The 19,100-nt window shown below is 39.5% G+C and overlaps 1 protein-coding gene across 2 annotated transcripts; it reads left to right on the forward strand.

The window, feature by feature from the left end:
• The first annotated feature begins 8,188 nt into the window (after nt 1–8,188).
• spry4 (sprouty homolog 4 (Drosophila)) lies at nt 8,189–13,253 on the forward strand. 2 transcript variants are annotated; one of them, XM_055180289.2, is made up of 2 exons: nt 8,189–8,347; nt 9,835–13,253. In XM_055180289.2, the coding sequence occupies exon 2, from the start codon at nt 9,886–9,888 to the stop codon at nt 10,822–10,824; it is 939 nt and encodes a 312-aa protein (XP_055036264.1). In that variant the 5' UTR covers nt 8,189–8,347; nt 9,835–9,885; the 3' UTR covers nt 10,825–13,253. The 2 variants fall into 2 exon arrangements, with proteins under 2 accessions (XP_055036264.1, XP_055036262.1); XM_055180287.2 differs by having other exon boundaries at nt 8,190–8,351.
• Nucleotides 13,254–19,100: the final 5,847 nt, after the last annotated feature.

Genomic DNA, 19,100 nt, shown 5'->3' on the forward strand with positions numbered 1-19,100 from the left:
ACATGACCATCTTATTTGTGCATGTTCATGTGTTTTAAAAGGGGCTTGACTTTTGAATGGAGGGTGGGATCGTGATTACATTGCTAGTCGGCTACCGTTAGCATTTTTTAAAATTTGATACGCTACCTTTAATGAGAGAACATTATACATATCTACAGTCATACATATACGTTCAGTTCTGTTACCTGACAAAAATATTTCAAAATGTTTTATTAAATTGCACTGAATTCATTTGATTTGACGGTCAGATTGATTACTCTCAGATGTTGATACAACTACTAAGCTACTTAAATATATATTACACTAAATAGTAAGACATTATGATTTTTCGGACCTTTGCTTCAAGAAATTTTCTCTAACTGGACCTTTTAGTTGAATACCCCTGATCTATTGTACTCAAAAAGTGCAAGAACCTCAGTAACAATGACTTGTGCTTCACCGTGATTCAGCATGACTCATAACAAATTAATCCGGAGCATGCAGAAGTACAATGACAAACTTGACTACACATTCGATGATGCATCATTCCTCACCACTTCATCACAGCAAAAAATCTGATTCACTTCCAATTGACACACTTCAAAACTATGATTATATTTATTCAGAAACTGCATTCAGAGAAAAACATTTACATTGATGCATTTAGCAGATGCTTTCAAGATGTGTGTTCCCCGGGATCGAACCCATGAGGAACCCTACAGGAACAATGCGAAGCTGCGTCAAAGCAACACTCTCTATGTATTTTTTGCAAGCTCATTTGCTACGTCGTAAATCGAGACCAAACCGAGGCCTCGCATGCCTTCACATCTAAAACGTATTTGATGTTAGGCATATTCCAACTGTATGCACATAAATAAAGATGTTTACCACAAGTGACATCCATTTTCAATTAAAGAACTCTCTCTGTTTCTGAAAAAGGAGGGACGAATCGAGGCCAGGATGTGAAATCATTTCTCCCAACTGCGAGCTGAATTCTTATCTGCGGCAGGCAGGCTACGGCGTACAGTCACTTTGCAGCCTTGCCTTCAAAAGACGTGCCATATGCTACCGGAGATACAAGCAAATACGTCACACGCTTATGAAAACGGTATATTTAGTACAGCGGCAAGGTGGCGTCTACGGGAAAACGATAACCTAATGTCTAAGATTTACCGCCTAGGAGAAAACAGAGTACGGTAGGTTGGGGGAAGGCCTTTCATGAGCAATATTGAATCGGCTTTGAGACCCCCCCTCCTCGCCCCCACGTCTCTTTGCCTCTCCGTATGATTCTGAACTTTCCATCGACTTGTGCTCACTGTGTGTGCTTTGAACTCCCAGCCACTCTTTGAAGGAAAGTCATAAAAAGACCTTTTATTTGGGCCTGGCTGCTTTGATGGGTTTGTCACTTTGTACAATGCACTAAACCTTCTCGGGGAGACAGCCGTGCGCGTCTGACGTGCCAGACGAGTCACTGGGTTCAGATCGAGCCGCCCGGGGTTGGAGGCTGCACCTCAAAACTAGCAAACCTAGAGAGTTTCCTGCACACATGCCAGCCATTGGTTGCGTTGTGGCGGTTAACAATTTTGCAGCCTGTGCTCCGACATTTCTCTCTGTTAAAGTTCATTATTGTTATTATCTCACATTTATGAGTAAAGTCTTATAATTTAATCATGAGATTGCATTAAAAAAAACACTAATTTTTTCAGGTGCATTTGACACACCCCTCAAAATTATAACCTATTAATACAAAAAATATATTAACACAATGTCTAAAAAATAACACACTTATATTGATCTTTTTTTAAAAAAATTTTTTTAAATTTGGTATGTGTTCGTAAAGTTATGATGCTCATATATATACACTCACCTATAGGATTATTAGGAACACCATACTAATATTGTGTTTGACCCCCTTTCGCCTTGAGAATTGCCTTAATTCTACGTGGCATTGATTCAACAAGGTGCTGAAAGCATTCTTTAGAAGTGTTGGCTCATATTGATAGGATAGCATCTTGCAGTGCAGTTGATGGAGATTTGTGGGATGCACATCCAGGGCACGAAGCTCCCGTTCCACCACATCCCAAAGATGCTCTATTGGGTTGAGATCTGGTGACTGTGGGGTCCATTTTAGTACAGTGAACTCATTGTCATGTTCAAGAAACCAATTTGAAATGATTTGAGCTTTGTGACATGGTGCATTATACTGCTGGAAGTAGCCATCAGAGGATGCGTACATGGTGGTCATAAAGGGATGGATATGGTCAGAAACAATGCTCAGGTAGGCGTGGCATTTCAACAATGCACAATTGGCACTAAGGGGCCTAAAGTGTGCCAAGAAAACATCCCCCACATTATGCCATTGCATTAATGAGAAATTGAACATGTGTTCCTAATAATCCTTTAGGTGAGTGTATATAGACACAAGTGAGGGAGTATGGAGGATCATGGGAATTGAAGTCAAGAAGAGGATGAACAGGTAGAATGACAGACGGAGATCGTGACATTAGGGTCCATCACTGACTAAAGGGACACTTTAAGATGAATGTTATGAACTTTAAAAGCTTTTGACCAAATACAAAACAGATTGGATCATAAATGGAATAGAATGGACTGATAAATTGACAATGTTTTATCTTAACACCATTCCCAGTAGCCCTAATTTAACTCCTACTCACAACAAGAGGTGCCAATATTTTGTGAAGAAGATGTAACACTTTGTACTCATTGTAAGAAAGCCATAAAGGGCAGCCATAAAAACAGTGGGACATCAGATACCCATTTTCAGAACAATGCCTTCAAATTAATCCTGAACAACCACTCTACATATACAAGAACCTGTATTCAGTGGACTGATCCCCAAGGCTACAGCAAAGCATGAGCCAGACCCCTCCTTTTGAGTTCATGCTTGCTTTTGACTGGGACCGTGCAATTATAGCCTGGATAGAGGCAAAAGGAAGTGAGGATAGTACCAAGCCAGTTGGAAACAAAGGCGGAGGCGAGCAAAGTATTGCATGGGAACCAGCACTGAGAGATCTTTCCGGATAGGTTACCGAGCCCAGGAGCACAAAGGTACCTCGGTGAGGTTGGCACGGGGCCAGCGTCGGAGCGCCGCTGTCCCAGGTGTCGAGTGTCAGGGCGCCATTCAGCCCAGGAAGTGTCCCATGTCGCTCTGTCCCCACGCCCATCAAAGGGGCTGCTGTGTGCTCGCCATCAACCTCAGCATGGCTCAGTGTCCAGTGGGGAAAGACATGGCCAGTCGCTTCTTTCCCAGGACTGCAGGTACCTGAGCTGGATCAAGGTAGAGAATGGATGTGAAACGGAGCTTCTGAGGATTGGCTGAGCTTTCTGTTCTAACCCTCTCCCACGGTTACAATGGAGTGAGATGATACCCAGCCGTGAGAGGTTTACTGGAAGCACGGAGGATTATCAGCTCCTGTATGGACATTCCAGACAGCTTGTGCATCCGATGTGGTTTCTAAACCCGTGACTCGACTCGATGAAAACAGTTCGAAATAGATGCGGAAAATTGACATCCATTATTTGTTAAAGGTTTTATATGGACAATATCAGTAGTAAGAAAATGAAACATTCAGCCTGATCTCAAGGGAATTTGTACGTCCAGTACTGCGCACAAGTCTTAGGCCACCATGCTAGCATTAGATTTGTTGTTTTTGCAATGTTATAGTGATCATATATAATTATTATAAACAAAACCTAATGAGACCCCACCCCTGACCCCGACATCACAGAGGCGAAAGCGATTTGTGCAAAAACTTACGAATTAGCCACCTCATAAAATATGTACCAATTGCCATGAGATTGTGTTGAAAGATCTGGATTTACTAAAAGTAAAAGTTTGGTTTTACAAATGGTAATCAATACTGAAATGGTTACGCCATTTTTGTAAGGGCTGTGTCAGGTCGTAATACGCATGCTAATATGCAATGTGTTGTGTAATCCTAATGCTCCGTTGCTAGTCCATTGCATTAGCAGAGCAAAGCGCAAGGGTATACCTTGTAATGCACTGTAAGTCGCTTTGGATAACAGCGACTGCCAAATGCAAAAGAAAAATGACTCGGCTTGACTAGCACAACCAGAAAGTCGCATCAATCATTCACCAAACTCCTCCTAACACAAAGACTAAATGACAAAGTTTGAAGGGAAACTTCATTTAAATAGACCCAAGTGTCGCAGGGAACGTTCATCCGTCAAGCCGCTAGTGTCAACTCTGGCTAGCGATGAATGAATACACCGAGGACAATAGAGCCCTGGGTGACTGTAGCCCACCTCTATCTCCAATTATCACAGAGTTCAGTTTGGGGGAAGGGATACTATTGAAGAAAGATATAGGGGGGATGGGGAAAGGGCACTTGGAAAGGGAAAGAGTATGTGTTGTTTCAGGTGGCCTAACTTGGAGGCCTCCAGCTGGTGTCAGGAAGTAACCCCTGAGGGCGGTATTGGCAGCTCATTAGCAAAGATCAAAGCCCTGCACTTCCTCTTGGGTAAACTTGCTCCACTCAGCACCCTCCACCTCGATCACCCGGCGCTAATCTGATTGATATGCAGACAATAGGGCTAATTAAGAAAATTGAAGCAGCTACGACTCCAAGCGCATCAGAGATTGCTGGTCGGTGCAAAAAAAGTAATGAATATCTAAGGGAAGGATGACACGTACGTCACCGAACGACACACCTGAAATTCCTATTCTGGTCATTCCGAAGCCTTCCTGCTCATTAATCATTAATGCAGAACAAATATCTAACCAAAGCAGCGTCCGGTGCGCGAGCTTCTCCGTCTTTCAGAAAATTGCTGTGTCACAGGAAGGGGTTGCTGATGGTGTATATGCGTTCCTTCTCCCGGCTGGAGCTTATTTTAGCCAATAGCTTGTCAACAAAGCCTCTTTGGGATGAATAATGCTGATCCACTGTGCTTCGCTCAGGCCAGCATTGCTGATTCAGGTCACAAATATAGCACCCGCTGTTAGTGACTCCGTGATGCGCTGCTAATGAAGGTCAGGCATGAAGGTTGACCTACTGTTTTGCCATTTAACGGCACCGACCGGCATTACGTTCATATGTTCAGTAGACGAAGCACATGTTTTGTCACACCTTTACGCACATTCGAGATGAATGTTTTGTCATTGTATATGTTTTGTGGGAGTCCAAACCTTGATTGTGGAATCGCAAGTGCCCGCTCAATTTCCTTCACTACTTCCTGCTGGTGGAATGATCTTCCTATACAGTAGGAGTCCGGTTTTGCAACTCTTGCAAGTCGCTTTGGATAAAAGCATCTGCTAAATGCCTAAACGTAAATGTAAAGTTCAAAAAAGCTGTCGCTGGGGCAGTACCCTTTAAGAAAGTCCTATTAATATACCATTTAGGTACATATATGTATACATTTGGCACCAGTATGTACTTTTGATATACAAATATAACTCTAGGTACAAATGTGTACTTTTATCTTATATTTAACACAAAGTCTTGCTTTGGGATTGTGTCTGACATTTCTTACCACATATCTACACAAACACTTGTCTAAATAGACACAATATACAAGCTTTGTGTCTGATACTGCTTTGCCACATAACCATTTCTTTCTTGTTTTCTTAAGGTGTCAGTCTATGTGAAAATGCAGGTTATGATGTTTAACATTCATGGTGAGAAATGGAAACTTTGTGGTGGGAGTCTTTGTTTTTTGGATAGCAGGGTGCCAGACTGGCTTCTCATGGGAGGGGGAAGTCAGCTATGTAAGGGGAATGGCGCGTGGAATGCCCAGAATGCCTTCGGTCTGAATGGCAGGTCCACGCCCCCAGCAACAGGTCACGCTTCATCGCTAGTTTGTCCCACGGGTGAGAGTTCAGGGCCGCTCCTGTCAGTTCTCTGAAGAGGGGTCAGGGGTCACCATCTCACCGAGAGCTCGGCTTTCCCCTTCATATCAGGAGGGGAGCTTCCCCTTCTTCCCACACGGACCCAGATCTCCAAAGGCTTGCATTCTCTGCATACATACCTCACACAAGCTTCTTCCTGTGGGCTTGGCTTGAAGCTGAGAGACCCCCCAACCAGACGTAGGCTGCTGCTTTTCAAATCAGATTACAGATCCTGTCTGGCCTAAAAGCAACAGCGCATATTCAAGTATAGGACAAAACAAAACAGTGCAATGTTTCAGAAAAATGCTTATTGCTGAAAAAGTGAACCACCTTGCAGTTAAAAACTAAAGGTTTAGTAAAGTAAAACTAGACAAATTAAAACCCACAATATATAAGATTTCAATAAAAACAGATAAGTCACTCAAAATCAGATCTCAAAGATGGGTACACAATCTCTATATTCGCCATAAACACTAAAATACCTCCGAACTGAGCAGTAATGTGATCACTCGTCAAAATAATAGCAAATTATATAAGTTATATTGATTAAAAATTGCCTATGCATTTGGGATCTATTGTATAATATAGTATTAACTTAAGTATAGTAAACTGTAGCATACTATATTATATTATAGTAATTATGTAAGGAATGTGTAATTATATAAGGTGGGTGCATTATTTTCAAATAATTCACATTTTTTTAAAGACATTTGACAGGTCAGGTGTGCAGTTATCGAAAAATAATGCATACCAATGGATCAGTTCTCAACCAATCAGAATAAAGCATTCAACAGCCCCATGGTATAAATTGTAGTATTGTATAGTAAATACTGTAGTATAATATCGTTTTTCATATAGTAAGATTTACAAACGCTTTTGTATCTTGGAAAGTTACTACAGTTTACTATAGTAAATACTACAGTGCACAATAGCATTTTTTTTCATGTGGGAAACCATAAACTTTATGTTGCTAGCACAATGCTTTATCAATAAGAGTTTAATAACAATAAATATTTCATGAAATAGTTAAATATTTATTAAAATGCATCATGCATAACTAATGACTTGACATCTAAAAAGAAAAGTTAAATGAAAGGCAGAATAGACAATAATAATAAATAAACAAATTCCTTTTTCTTTTCTTTTTTCATTTCCATAGTAAACAACCTATTGTGTATTGAACATGTTAAATCGACCCATTTGATAATCCTGTTCTAAGGTCATTTGCACCAAACTGAAAAAACATTAGTACGTTCAAAGAGTGGATGCACTATTTTTAGCCTGGCCTCTTTCCTAATCTAATCTGATCAATATCAAAGTGCAGTCTTTCTCATTGTTATAGGCACATTTCGTACCTTTATTTTCCAACAAACAATAATAATACGTGAATAAGCGTTTCCCTCTAAATTTAGTACATCAAATAATAGAATTGAATTTTTTACATGAAAGCGGATGTTGTCATGGAAATGTGTGCTAATGTAGTGACTCGGCCATTAACATTTGACAGCATTAGTCAAGCCACAAGCTGGGAATGATCCGTGAGGGGGAAGGGTAGACAGAGGGCTGTTATAAAGGAAATTCACACACATTTCCTGCTTGCGGGATCGTTACAAATCGACAACATCCTGTTCCTTTGTTGATCCTGCATGATCTCATGCTGCTGCGTCATAAACGCGTTTTTACTACTTCAGCGCGCGAGCCTTTTACCACAGTGCGCTTGAATGTAAACTCGCATTTTTTAGCAAGACCGATTTCCCGACTTGTTTCCTTATTTCCCAAAACGAGAATAAAGAGCAAGCTACACAAATAATTCATTACCTAAACCCAGTCTAAATGTTATCTTAACACACTACTGTGCATTTTTCACATGCCTTCGTCGAATCAAACAATAACATTAATCCTCAAAATCACGTTTTAATTCCTAAACATCAGCTTTACGATCAAATCGCCCTGTTAATGTAGCTGTATTAAATCCGTTTAAAGACGACATTTAGTTAGTACCGTAATGGCTTACGTATTGCAGGTCAGGACCTTAAGGAAACACGAATAAAACGATGTATGGAAAACATGAATTAAAGCAGTAGTGGCCGCCTTTTTCATGTAATCCGCTTTGACATTGCCCTTGTGACGAAAAGCCCCCATTCTTCCATTCATGAAATCTTGAGAGCGCGCATGCGCGCTGATGTCCGGAGCGCTCCCATTCATAAAAGTGTAACCCCCGCATTTGCGCCCTGAGTCGTAATGCCCTCCCATTCACAAAAAAACTCTGTCAAAGCATCTGCGCAGTACGTTTCTAACCCTCCCATTCATAAAAAGCCATTTCCCTCATGCAGTTGCAACATCGTATGGAGAAGACAGTGTCCCTACTGCAGTGCACATCGCACAGAGAGTCGTCCGGATTTTTCCTCCGTGGTTTCATTTGGATCTATCTTTATATCATTCGAAATTGGAATATAACGCAGTATCGTGTTCATCCAAGAGGGAAATGATCTGTTTTTTAAAGCAAGTGAGTTTGTCTTTTATTTTAAAATACGGCTGGGTTTATTTTAAAATTATCCTATAGATTTGTGCAATTATCCTAATGCAACACTAATGTCGACGACAGTGCTTATACTATGGATGGCTTGTTTTATTGCTGTTTTAAAGTCGAGACGGAGTCGTTTCCGTTTTGCTGGCTTATCGGAAAGCGTCGATATAGATCGTTCTTTTGCAACCTAGACGTCCCTGTATTTGCGCTTTGTGTAAATATTTAACTACGGAAACTGACTACGGTGGGATCGTGGGCGATTTAAAAATGAAATCTATACACGATGAACAGGTGATATTTCGAAATTAACTGGAGAGATTTGGTTTGAGTCGAGCGGTGACACGAGACCAAGTCGTGTTGCGTATCATTTGTGAGATTTGTCTGCGCGAGGAGCGAGTTTGTTCTGTCGAATATCATCGAGTGACGCTCCACTGCAGCTCGCGCATTTGCTCGTCATTCGGTCAGGTGGTCTTGACATATCATCTTCAGCATAGAAATATCGCTTTCGTGGGTTTTAAGATAAATGGTGACGAGTTCGACATTGCGTTATCAAGACTAGACTGTGGTTCAAAACGCAGATATTTGAAGTACTGCGTTTACTTCTAATGGAACGAATGAGGTAGCCTATGCAGTTTGAAGTGAATTCGCTTTAATGTAAAATCCTAATATAGGAGATACGCCATCGTTAACCAGTCGGACTCGTTGTAACTTACATGCTTCCGAGTCTGCAGCCTTTTATTTGCTTACAAGAGAAGCGCAAACGCGTCCACAGTCTGCGCTTTCAAATAGCGAATCAAATTACGCAAAAATCCCGCAACAGGTTGATTATAATTACATTTAATGCATTTGTACTGCTTTTTGCAAATGGACAGATATAGTTTGGTTGTTAAACCTCTTACAAGATTAGAAAATGTCTTACTGGAATAAATGCTTTAAACGCGTAGCCTATGGATAAATTCAATATTAACAACGTACGATAATCGTCATCTATGTTTGGATTTACAAGCGATATTATTAAACCCTTTTACAATATAGATTAGGTTTAGTCTTTACATGCCATTATTTAGTTAAAAAATAGGCAACCTATTTAGTTTATTGTAAATAATAATCTTTGTAGTTAAATTGCATTTAGGTTGTTAAACTAATTGTTGTTTATTTATAATAATAATAATAATAATAGCAACTGGACAGAAAGTAGCTAAAATCGCCTTTTTAAATAATACTTAAATATTCCAAAGCCCGATCATTTTAATCAACAATATTTTCAAAATCTGTTTTGTTCCAAAGACCCCACTTTATTTCAGATGCACTTTAAACAGTGCTTTTACACCATCCTTTGTCCATTTTACAGATCATATAAAATGTAGATCATGTCATTTATAATGATAGATATGAGCATGGTAGTGATGGTTTTCAATAAAAATACAAATTTGTTAATCCTCAATTGCTGTAATCCTTGCAGGAGTGCTAAATGCTGACCTGAGCTCTGGTATATGAGGAACACAACCTACAGATGGAGTCAAGGGTTCCTCACCACATTCCTGGAGTCTCCTCCTCCATCATGGTGCAGCCGTTGCTGGACAGCCGTGTCCCCTATGGACGGCTCCAGCACCCATTAACTATCTATCCTATTGACCAAATGAAATCTTTGCATTTGGAGAACGACTACATCGACACCCCTGCGGTGATCTCGCAACAGCCACCGAGCCACAAGGCGACCACGAGGGGACAGGAAGTCCTGCTGGGAGCCCCACACCATCCTCATCTGTCCCGCTGTGAAGTCCCAGATGCCACTACACACCCCTGGATTTCATTCAGCGGTCGACCCAGCTCCATCAGCAGTAGCAGCAGCACCTCCTCTGACCAACGGCTGCTGGACCACGCAGCCCCCTCCCCTGTTGTGGATCCGTATATCGCCGGCAATGGCCACGGCAGGACCCTAGGCGCGGAGCAACCCAAGGTGGTGAGCTCCAAAGCCCAGAACGTAAAGGCTGTGACAGCCTTGCCCGGAGAGAAGAAGCACGTGCTGCTGTGTGAGAAGTGTGGCAAATGTCGATGCACAGAGTGCACGTTGCCCCGGGCCCTGCCTTCTTGTTGGGTTTGCAACCAGGAGTGCCTGTGCTCAGCGCAGAATCTAGTGGACTCTGTCACTTGCATGTGTCTAGTCAAGGCCGTTTTCTACCACTGCACTGAGGATGAGGACGACGAAGGCTCTTGTGCCGACAAGCCGTGCTCCTGCTCGCACTCGAACTGTTGCGCCCGCTGGTCGTTCATGGCAGCCATCTCATTGGTGCTGCCCTGCCTCATGTGTTACTTGCCCGCCACCGGTTGCGCCAAGGTCTCGCAGAAGTGTTACGACGGCCTGAGCCGCCCAGGCTGCCGTTGCAAAAGCACACAGGGCTGCAAGGGTGCAGAGGTCAAGGCCTGTCCTCTGGAAAAGCAGGCATCCTGATGGCATCTCGGAAATGGAGAGTACAAAAAAGACTCTGAGCAAAGTTGGCAAGGCCCTCTTTCCCAAAATCACGGTACTAACGGTTCACGCACAGTCCTCACGCCTAAGATATTCCGCTGTAAATCAGTAGCGACGTTTTACTGTACGACGGGCACAAATCTTTACTTGAGTACTGCAAAGTAGAGGCCTGCTCTGGGGATCTCAAGATGGCCGTAGGATCAAAGCGTTCTGCCATTTCAGCCCCCAGCCAAAACAACTAACACAGAATGCTGCATTTGAGCGAAATGTCTGTTTGAAAGAGACCGATCTCTTTTCTGACGTTTATTTTCTCTTCGGCTCGGAAAAGTCAAAGTTAATATCGCCCATTCAAGAACACAACACTTTGGCAAACCCTCTCCGGATCTGGCGCTGCAAAAAGGTTGCAGTGAATTCCAAGCTGATAACACATGTCACAATCAAAATAACCAGACTTCATCTCTGTGCACAGTCCATTACAAGCTTGTTATAGAGCTTTGTTTTCTCTCTTGTTTGACAAAGCATAGGAGCTAGTTTGTATCATTGAAGGATGTCTTCGGGCTTCTGCGAGGACACGTTGTTGGGTTTTTTAGCTTCAAAACTCCCTTTGACGACATGCCATAACATACGAACTTCCATAATGATTCTTCCAAATGTTAGTGGTTCAATTTGATGTAGAAAATGACCTCAGGGATCATCAGTTCATGGGATATACACACAGCATGTGTATTCAGCTTGGAACTAATCTTTATTTTTAAAAAGTGAGGGAAATGACCAGTGGCAGACGTGAAAAACAGCAATTCAGACACCAAGCATTCATAAGCTATGAGGAGAATTGGGCCAGTAGTTATTGGCAAAGCAGAAGCTAATAAGCGAAAATTGCCAATTGTATCACCAATGTAAACGAGGCAAAAGCACAGTATTATGTACAGTAGCATGTACAAAGTGTTTCACTGTAGTTGCAAAAATTCCTCTAGTTTAATATGCCACCAAACGTAACGCCCTAGTATCCGATTGCTTTCTCCACATATATTTCTGTTATATGTATAGTTTAGAGATTTTGCCAAAGGAGTGCACCGTAGGGTTTTAGTTGATCATTATTATAATTGTTCGTTTTAAAAGTGGGCATGCGTTGTTGTACTCTAGCCAATTTGTGCGTTGGTAAGCTCTTAAAGGTACGGTGCTTGAGAACATGAGGGAAGGCTGCATTTATACAGAACTAACACCTCGCTCATTTAGTCCCATGTACTCAAATGTTTGTACTTGTTGCACAAAGCAGAGAAGCAGAAATACACTACTGTTCTTAGTCTTGAATGTATAAGGCTAGGGTTTAAGTCTTTGCAATCGAACCCGTGGATAGGTGCCAGAGTAGCGGGGGGGCTCGCATAGCTGCATAGTAGGGGAGAGTTGCAAATGTACCATAGATATCTTAGATTTCGACCTATGCAGGTTACACTTTCTTGTAAATAGTCTCGAGAAACTAGCTATCTTCAAATAAATGTCCTGAGGAATTGCATGGTACAATTTAATAACAATTCAGTACAAGAGTATATAAATGAATTATTATATTTTTGGGAGGTCCGGGCTGTGGGTGGGATCAGGATAACGTGGATGTGCCGTAGATGAGATAGGGAGTCGTAGGTATTACAAGCACTTGATTTAGAAAAGTGTGCCAGGCAATAAAAATACCTCTGTTAATGCTAGCCACGCCTCATTAGCACGAGAGACAAGGCTAATATTCCCTGATCCTATAGATTTAAGGAACGCTCACTGTTTTTTTTTTCATCCAAATGTGGCCAAGCATTTTTGTGTGTGTGTGTGGGGGGGGGGGTATTTTCCCCCTTTCCTTCTAAAATGGTCCAACATCTCCCATGTTTGATTGATGGGTACAGCTGGTGCGCGTGAACCTGTTTGGTAGGAATGAGGAATCCCTCTCAAGTAACATTCCATTCCATCTTATTCGGTGTTGCTTTTGCCCCATGCACCTTCTCTTATATTGTTCAACAGAATAAGATACCATGTAATACAAACTTCGTGGATGTTTGCATAATAATCCAGCCCGCACAGAACTGAAAGATCTTCCTTCTCACAACTCATTTGCTGAGATGTGTTAAAGCTATCCGTGGTACATTTAGTTTTAAACCACCTTCCAAACCCGGGCTTGTACTCTCTGCGTTTCTTTGGCTTCATTGTTAATGTTGATGATAAGAGCAATGTGCTTTTGTTTTGTTTAAAAAAGCAAAAAGAAAAAAAATCTCTCACACATATGAAAATGTCCCTTTATAGATATATTTATTTTGAAGTTCTATTTTATATAGTATTTATTTAGATGCCTACTTTTGTTTGTGAATAAAAGCTTATGTCAAAACGGAATGTACATTGAAATCGGAAAATATATATTGTTAAATATAAAACTTGTGTCGTGTCTTCAGTCTCCTTACGTTCATGCATCTTGTTGCACAGCATGCTTTAAAACATCACTAATATATAATTTAGCATTTAACAACAATTCAGTCTTCACTTATAGTTGGTAAAGGGTTAAAGGTTTTTACATTTTCTTATCTTATAATGTTAACACTTTGTTAACAAGGTTATATGTGCTAACATTAGTTAATGCATTAGCTAACATGAATTAACAATACCTCTACAGCATGCATTAATCTTAGTTCATGTTATTTTCATCATTTACTATTATTAAAATCAAAAGTTGTAACTGTTAACATTAGTTAATGCAGTGACGAACATGAACAATTGTATTGGCATTAACTAACATTAGAAAGATTATAAAGTGCTTGTGCAAAATTTATAATGCATTTATTAATGTTAACAAATGCAATCTTATTATAAGTGTTTACCTTTTATTATTACATTGGTCGGGTCTAAACCAGGTCCATTCAACCATCTATATATTAAAACAATGCTCCCCTCACAGAAAAAAAATATTTGAGAATCTGGCTACTATTGTAAAACATAAGTGATAATGTAGTGGAGAGCGGGGCACAAAGTAACGCTTTTTTGGCTTTGGCTTCATTATTTAAAAAATATTTAAGTTAGATTAATGTTTTTACACAATCAACACACACATCTCTGCTACAAATAAACACTTAATGGGGTGGTTTCCTGGACAGGATTTAGATTAAGCCAGGACTAGGCCTTAGTTATAGTTTCTATAAACAAACCCTACAAAAAACAATACTGGTGTGCATCTTGAGACAAAACAATGTTTATTTATTTATTTATTTTATTTGAAGAAACAGGGACAGCATACATTAAACATTAACCTCAAAAGGAAAGATGCATAGTACCAGGTTATAGCGCAAGAGCTAATTTCCACCCGAAGTCCCTGGGCAGGCTGTTGTTATGTTAAAATACATACTACATCATACATGAGTACAAAATTTAAATTGGTCAAATAAAAAGTCAAGACTTCACATGCAGGACATCCGTTCACATGTAAGTACAGTATGTCACTAATATGTCATTAATGTTTTGAAATTAAGGCAGATCGAATATGCATTTTAGTCTGGGATTAGGGTAAGCACCCCTAAATTTGTTTGTGGGACCTATCGTACAGTTACACCGAAAGTGACAGAAGTGCAAACGTTACAACTTACCCCATAGGTGGGGTTAATTGTAACAAGCTCAGGGTTTGTTGTAACACCTGCTAGAATTTTTTGTTTAAACAAATAATCAATAAAAGTCTGTATACTAAAGGGGCATATTTTTTATATATATTATATTATAGATATCCACACATTCATCCACCCATGATCCTTCATCTAATCCAGTGTTTCTCAAACTTTTTCAGCCCAAGGACCACTTTATCTTCCAATTTCTTTCTGAGGACCACCCAACAGAATCCCATTCTAACACGGCCCTAAAAAAAAAAAATAGGAAGGATAAGCTACATTTAAGTTTAATATGCAACTGTTTTAAGTCAAAAACTAATTATTTAAACACAAATGCAGAAATTATTATATGCATGTTTAAAACTGAGGTGGTTGGTATATGAAGTCTATGGTTGTAACTATGGTAACAATAAAATGCTGAATAAAATGTTCCCCTTAATGTCCAATATCACTGAAATTACAGAGATTTTGCACATAAAACAAAACTATTACATAACTAAACTAATAAATCTGTGGATTTTAGCTGCTTTCAGTTGACGCTTGATCTTTTTTTTTGACTCCTCTTTGGTTTAGCACCGATCCATTTTTATGTTATTAAAACATTTAGGTCATCTTTGGCGAACCACTAGGGTTGGTTGGCGGACCACTAGTGGTCCACACTTTAAGAATTACTGATCTAATCATCCTTGTATTAAGCATCAATGCATAGAAATAGTTTTTAAAATGGCTGCACAATTAAGACAAAAAAAATCATAATAGTGAGTTATTTCTCCTGATATTGTATTAACAGTTATCATTTTGATTAATAATATTTACATTGTTTTTATTTCATTATCATTGTATAGACCGTTTTAGCAGTAAAAACATAAAAAGCGGCTGTCGCGGCCTGCACGAACTTCCGGTAAACTCCGCTAAGAATAAATAACAACAAAGTTCTTTAAACATAGTTTATTTATATAACAAGCAAAAAAACAACAACACATAGATTACCTAGGAAACCAAAACATTTGTTATTTTCGACGAGGCATTTGTTCAAGAGATCAGTTTAGCAACTAGTCAGACCATTAAAAAAACGAAACCGGAAGTAAGGTTCAGATCCAGACGTGTATCACGTGCGTTCGATGAAACCGTCTATACCTGAGGCTTAATTGTAACACTGTGTGACAACTAACCCTGCTGTGTAAAATGTTTTCAATCCCAGCTAACAGTTACTAGGAGTTGCTGACATTTCAAAATGCTGTTATGTTTTAGGTAACAAGACAGTGGTTCAAATAATACAAGATTGGATTTGATGACTTACAAAAGACATAAAATGAAGAAATTTACTTCCATGCCTCCAAAACACTCTTTGTTCAATATCTTAACCAAAACACATCAAACTTCACAGGAGATCATCTTCTGACAGGAAGAAAAAAACACCAAACGCGCAGATTGCACAGCCCTGTAGAAATGTGTTACAATTAACCCCGCGTTAGTTTGTGCCCTGCTCACCCCTACAGTCATTATTAATTTAGGATGCCTACACAACTACAATGTGAAGTGCATTACCCTAAAATGGACTGTTTGGTTAAAATGATACTGTGGGTGGGCTGCACCAACAAGAATTAAACTTAAATCAGGTATAATGAAGGATTATTTAATAATTGCACCAAACTTTAAACCTGATTTAAAAAAATCATGGTTACATTTAATCCTGCAGATCCATTACTTTAAACTCTGCTTTTATATTTGAATCAGCCCTTTATATCAAAGGTTCCCAAAACGTTTCATTCTGCGACCCACTTAGTAGGTATCATCTATACTTGGACCCACCAACGTATTTTTTATGTAAATATGAGGAAAACACTATTTATTTCTCTTTTACATTTGTGTAGTTTTATTTTCTTTGTCATTTTATAAATGAAACGTAAGTTTAATTGCAGGCTCAAAATAACTGATGGTATATCATATCAAAATCTTTGTAATCAAGCAACTTTGCACAACCCACCTTATATTGTACCACTGTGCAACCCACAAGTAGGTCCTGACCTATAGTTTGAAAGCCCCTGCTATATATTACTGATACATGATTTATAATAGTAAAATTACATTTTCTTTGACTGCATAAACTGTTTGTTTACTTTTTGAATGATAATGTCAACATTATCATCATGGTGGACAAAATAAATCACAGAGGGAGGTTTTAATAAAGGTTAAGAAATTCATCTATGATTTTTATTAATCAGTGTTATGAATTTAAAGGTGCAGTGTGTGAATTTTAGCGGCATCTAGTTTTGAAGTTGCGCATTGCAACCAACGCTCAGTCCACCGTTCACCGAAATGCATAGAGAAGCTACGGTAGCCACCACAGGACAAACATGTCATCGTTGGAGACAAATTAGTAAAAAAGTTTGTCCGTCAAGGGCTGTCGCAGAAACATGGCGGCACAAAATGGCGACTTCCATGCAAGGGGACCCGGGTCGATGCAGACAAAAACAACTCATTCCAAGGAAATAAAAACATAACGGTTCAGTATGAAAGGTCATCATACACCACTGATAATATAGTTTTGTATATTATATTGCATTTCTGTCAAGAGATCCTTCTAAAAGTCACACACTGAGATCGACAACACTCTGCTAAATGTAATTTTTGTTGTTGCAACCCACCCACAGTGTACATTTTTTCACATATTATGCAATAACATGAAAGACATAAGGTTTAAGACACGGTTAAGTGAGACAACAGTCAGTTATACAGTTAATAACTCATATGTTTCTGTAACCCACCTGGTAGACCACATAGCAGCACAAAGGTCATGGAAACACTGATAAAATGTATAGCTTGAATGAACTGCATGCAATGCAAGTGCATTATACAAATTAAGTCTGACAAACAACTGACCAATGAGAGGACTAAGATGTAAATCAGTTCCAGTTAACCAATCATATATTGCATGTATATTACATAACACTTCTGTGCTTTCATTAGAAGAAATGCTATCCTGAATAATGATTTCTATTGTGTATCTAACATAACTCTCCACCTGGAAATGTCAATCTTGGATGAACTCAAATGGAATTACGTTCTGCAGGTGTGTTCTCATCATAAAACCTTCAGCCCTGCGTCTGGCCTGCAGGGCTGTGTCTGTGCATCGTGGGGACGAGGTACACGCCACCTATTTCCCAATCCGGTCATCTGTATGGTCTCTGTAAAGACCTGAGGCGGTAGCTCACATACACGCACACACGCTACACCCATATAAACACCGATGACTCACACGTCCCTGAATCTGTTGACATGTATCTTAGCCAAACACACCTGTGAACCTATGACCAGGTGGCAGGCACACAGAAGCTGTATGTATCAAAACGTGCGTGTTTCTTATCAAACTGTCCTCTGTGCAGTGGCAGCCGGTGACTTCTTTTTTCAAGGGCGCATGATGTGAAGTTTGTCACAACATGACGAGCCGCCACTGCCTCTGTGGCAGCTTACTCCAAAAATTTAGGTCGTTGGCAGACGGCTTATCCAAACAACTTACAGTGCATTTAAGAGATACATTTTTAGTTTTTCATCAGTTTATGTGCTACCTGGAAATCGAATCCACGGCCTTTGCATTTCTAATGCAATGCCCTACTAGTCGAGCCATGGGAACATTAAAGGATTAGTCCATATTCTTAATAAAAAATCAGATAATTTACTCACCACCATGTCATCCAAAATTTTGATGTCTTTCTTTGTTCAGTCGAGAAGAAATTATGTTTTTTAAAGAAAACATTCCAGGATTTTTCTCATTTTAATGGACTTTAATGGACCCCAACACTTAACAGTTTTAATGCAGTTTAAAATTGCAGTTTCAACGGAGTTTCAAATGAGTCTAAACAATCCCAAACGAGGCATAAGGGTCTTATCTAGCGAAAAGAAAAATAAAAAAATATGCACTTTTAAACCACAACTTCAATATTGCATGAGGTCACGCTGGCGCGTCACAGGACCGGAGATAGACAAGAAGTTGTGGTTTAAAAGTGCATATTTTTTATTTTTCGTGTCAAAAATGACAATCGTTTCGCTAAAGGTTCTTCCATGGCACAGTGAAGTCCATTTATTTTAAAGAAAACACCACAGTTTTTCAATATTTTACTATGTTCTTACCTCAATTTTTTCAATACATGCACTTAATCTTTGTACAGCGCGTTGTGAATGTGTTAGCCTAGCCCCATTCATTCCTTAAAATCCAAACAGGGATGAATTTAGAAGCCAGTAGCATCATCACTCCTGACTACTCCCTCTCTCACTCAAACTTTCCTCAATATTACTGCACCCGATGTCGAATTGCTACAAACTAAGTGCTCTTCCATACAATATAGTTCCCATTTTTAATCCTCTTAAAGGAATAGTCTACTCATTTTCAATATTAAAATATGTTATTACTAGGGCTGTCAATAGATTAAAAAAATTAATCTAGATTAATCGCATGATTTCATGAATTAACTGCGATTAATCGCAAATTAATCGCACATTTTTATCCATTCTAAATTTACCCTAATTTAACACTTTTCAGGTTTTTAATATTCTAATCATATATACATATATAGATGCTTTATGGAAATGTATGTTAACAACAGCCTGTTTACATTTTAACAGAATCACCAG

This window comes from Misgurnus anguillicaudatus, chromosome 9, assembly GCF_027580225.2.
Source record: "Misgurnus anguillicaudatus chromosome 9, ASM2758022v2, whole genome shotgun sequence".
Taxonomy (NCBI): domain Eukaryota; kingdom Metazoa; phylum Chordata; class Actinopteri; order Cypriniformes; family Cobitidae; genus Misgurnus; species Misgurnus anguillicaudatus.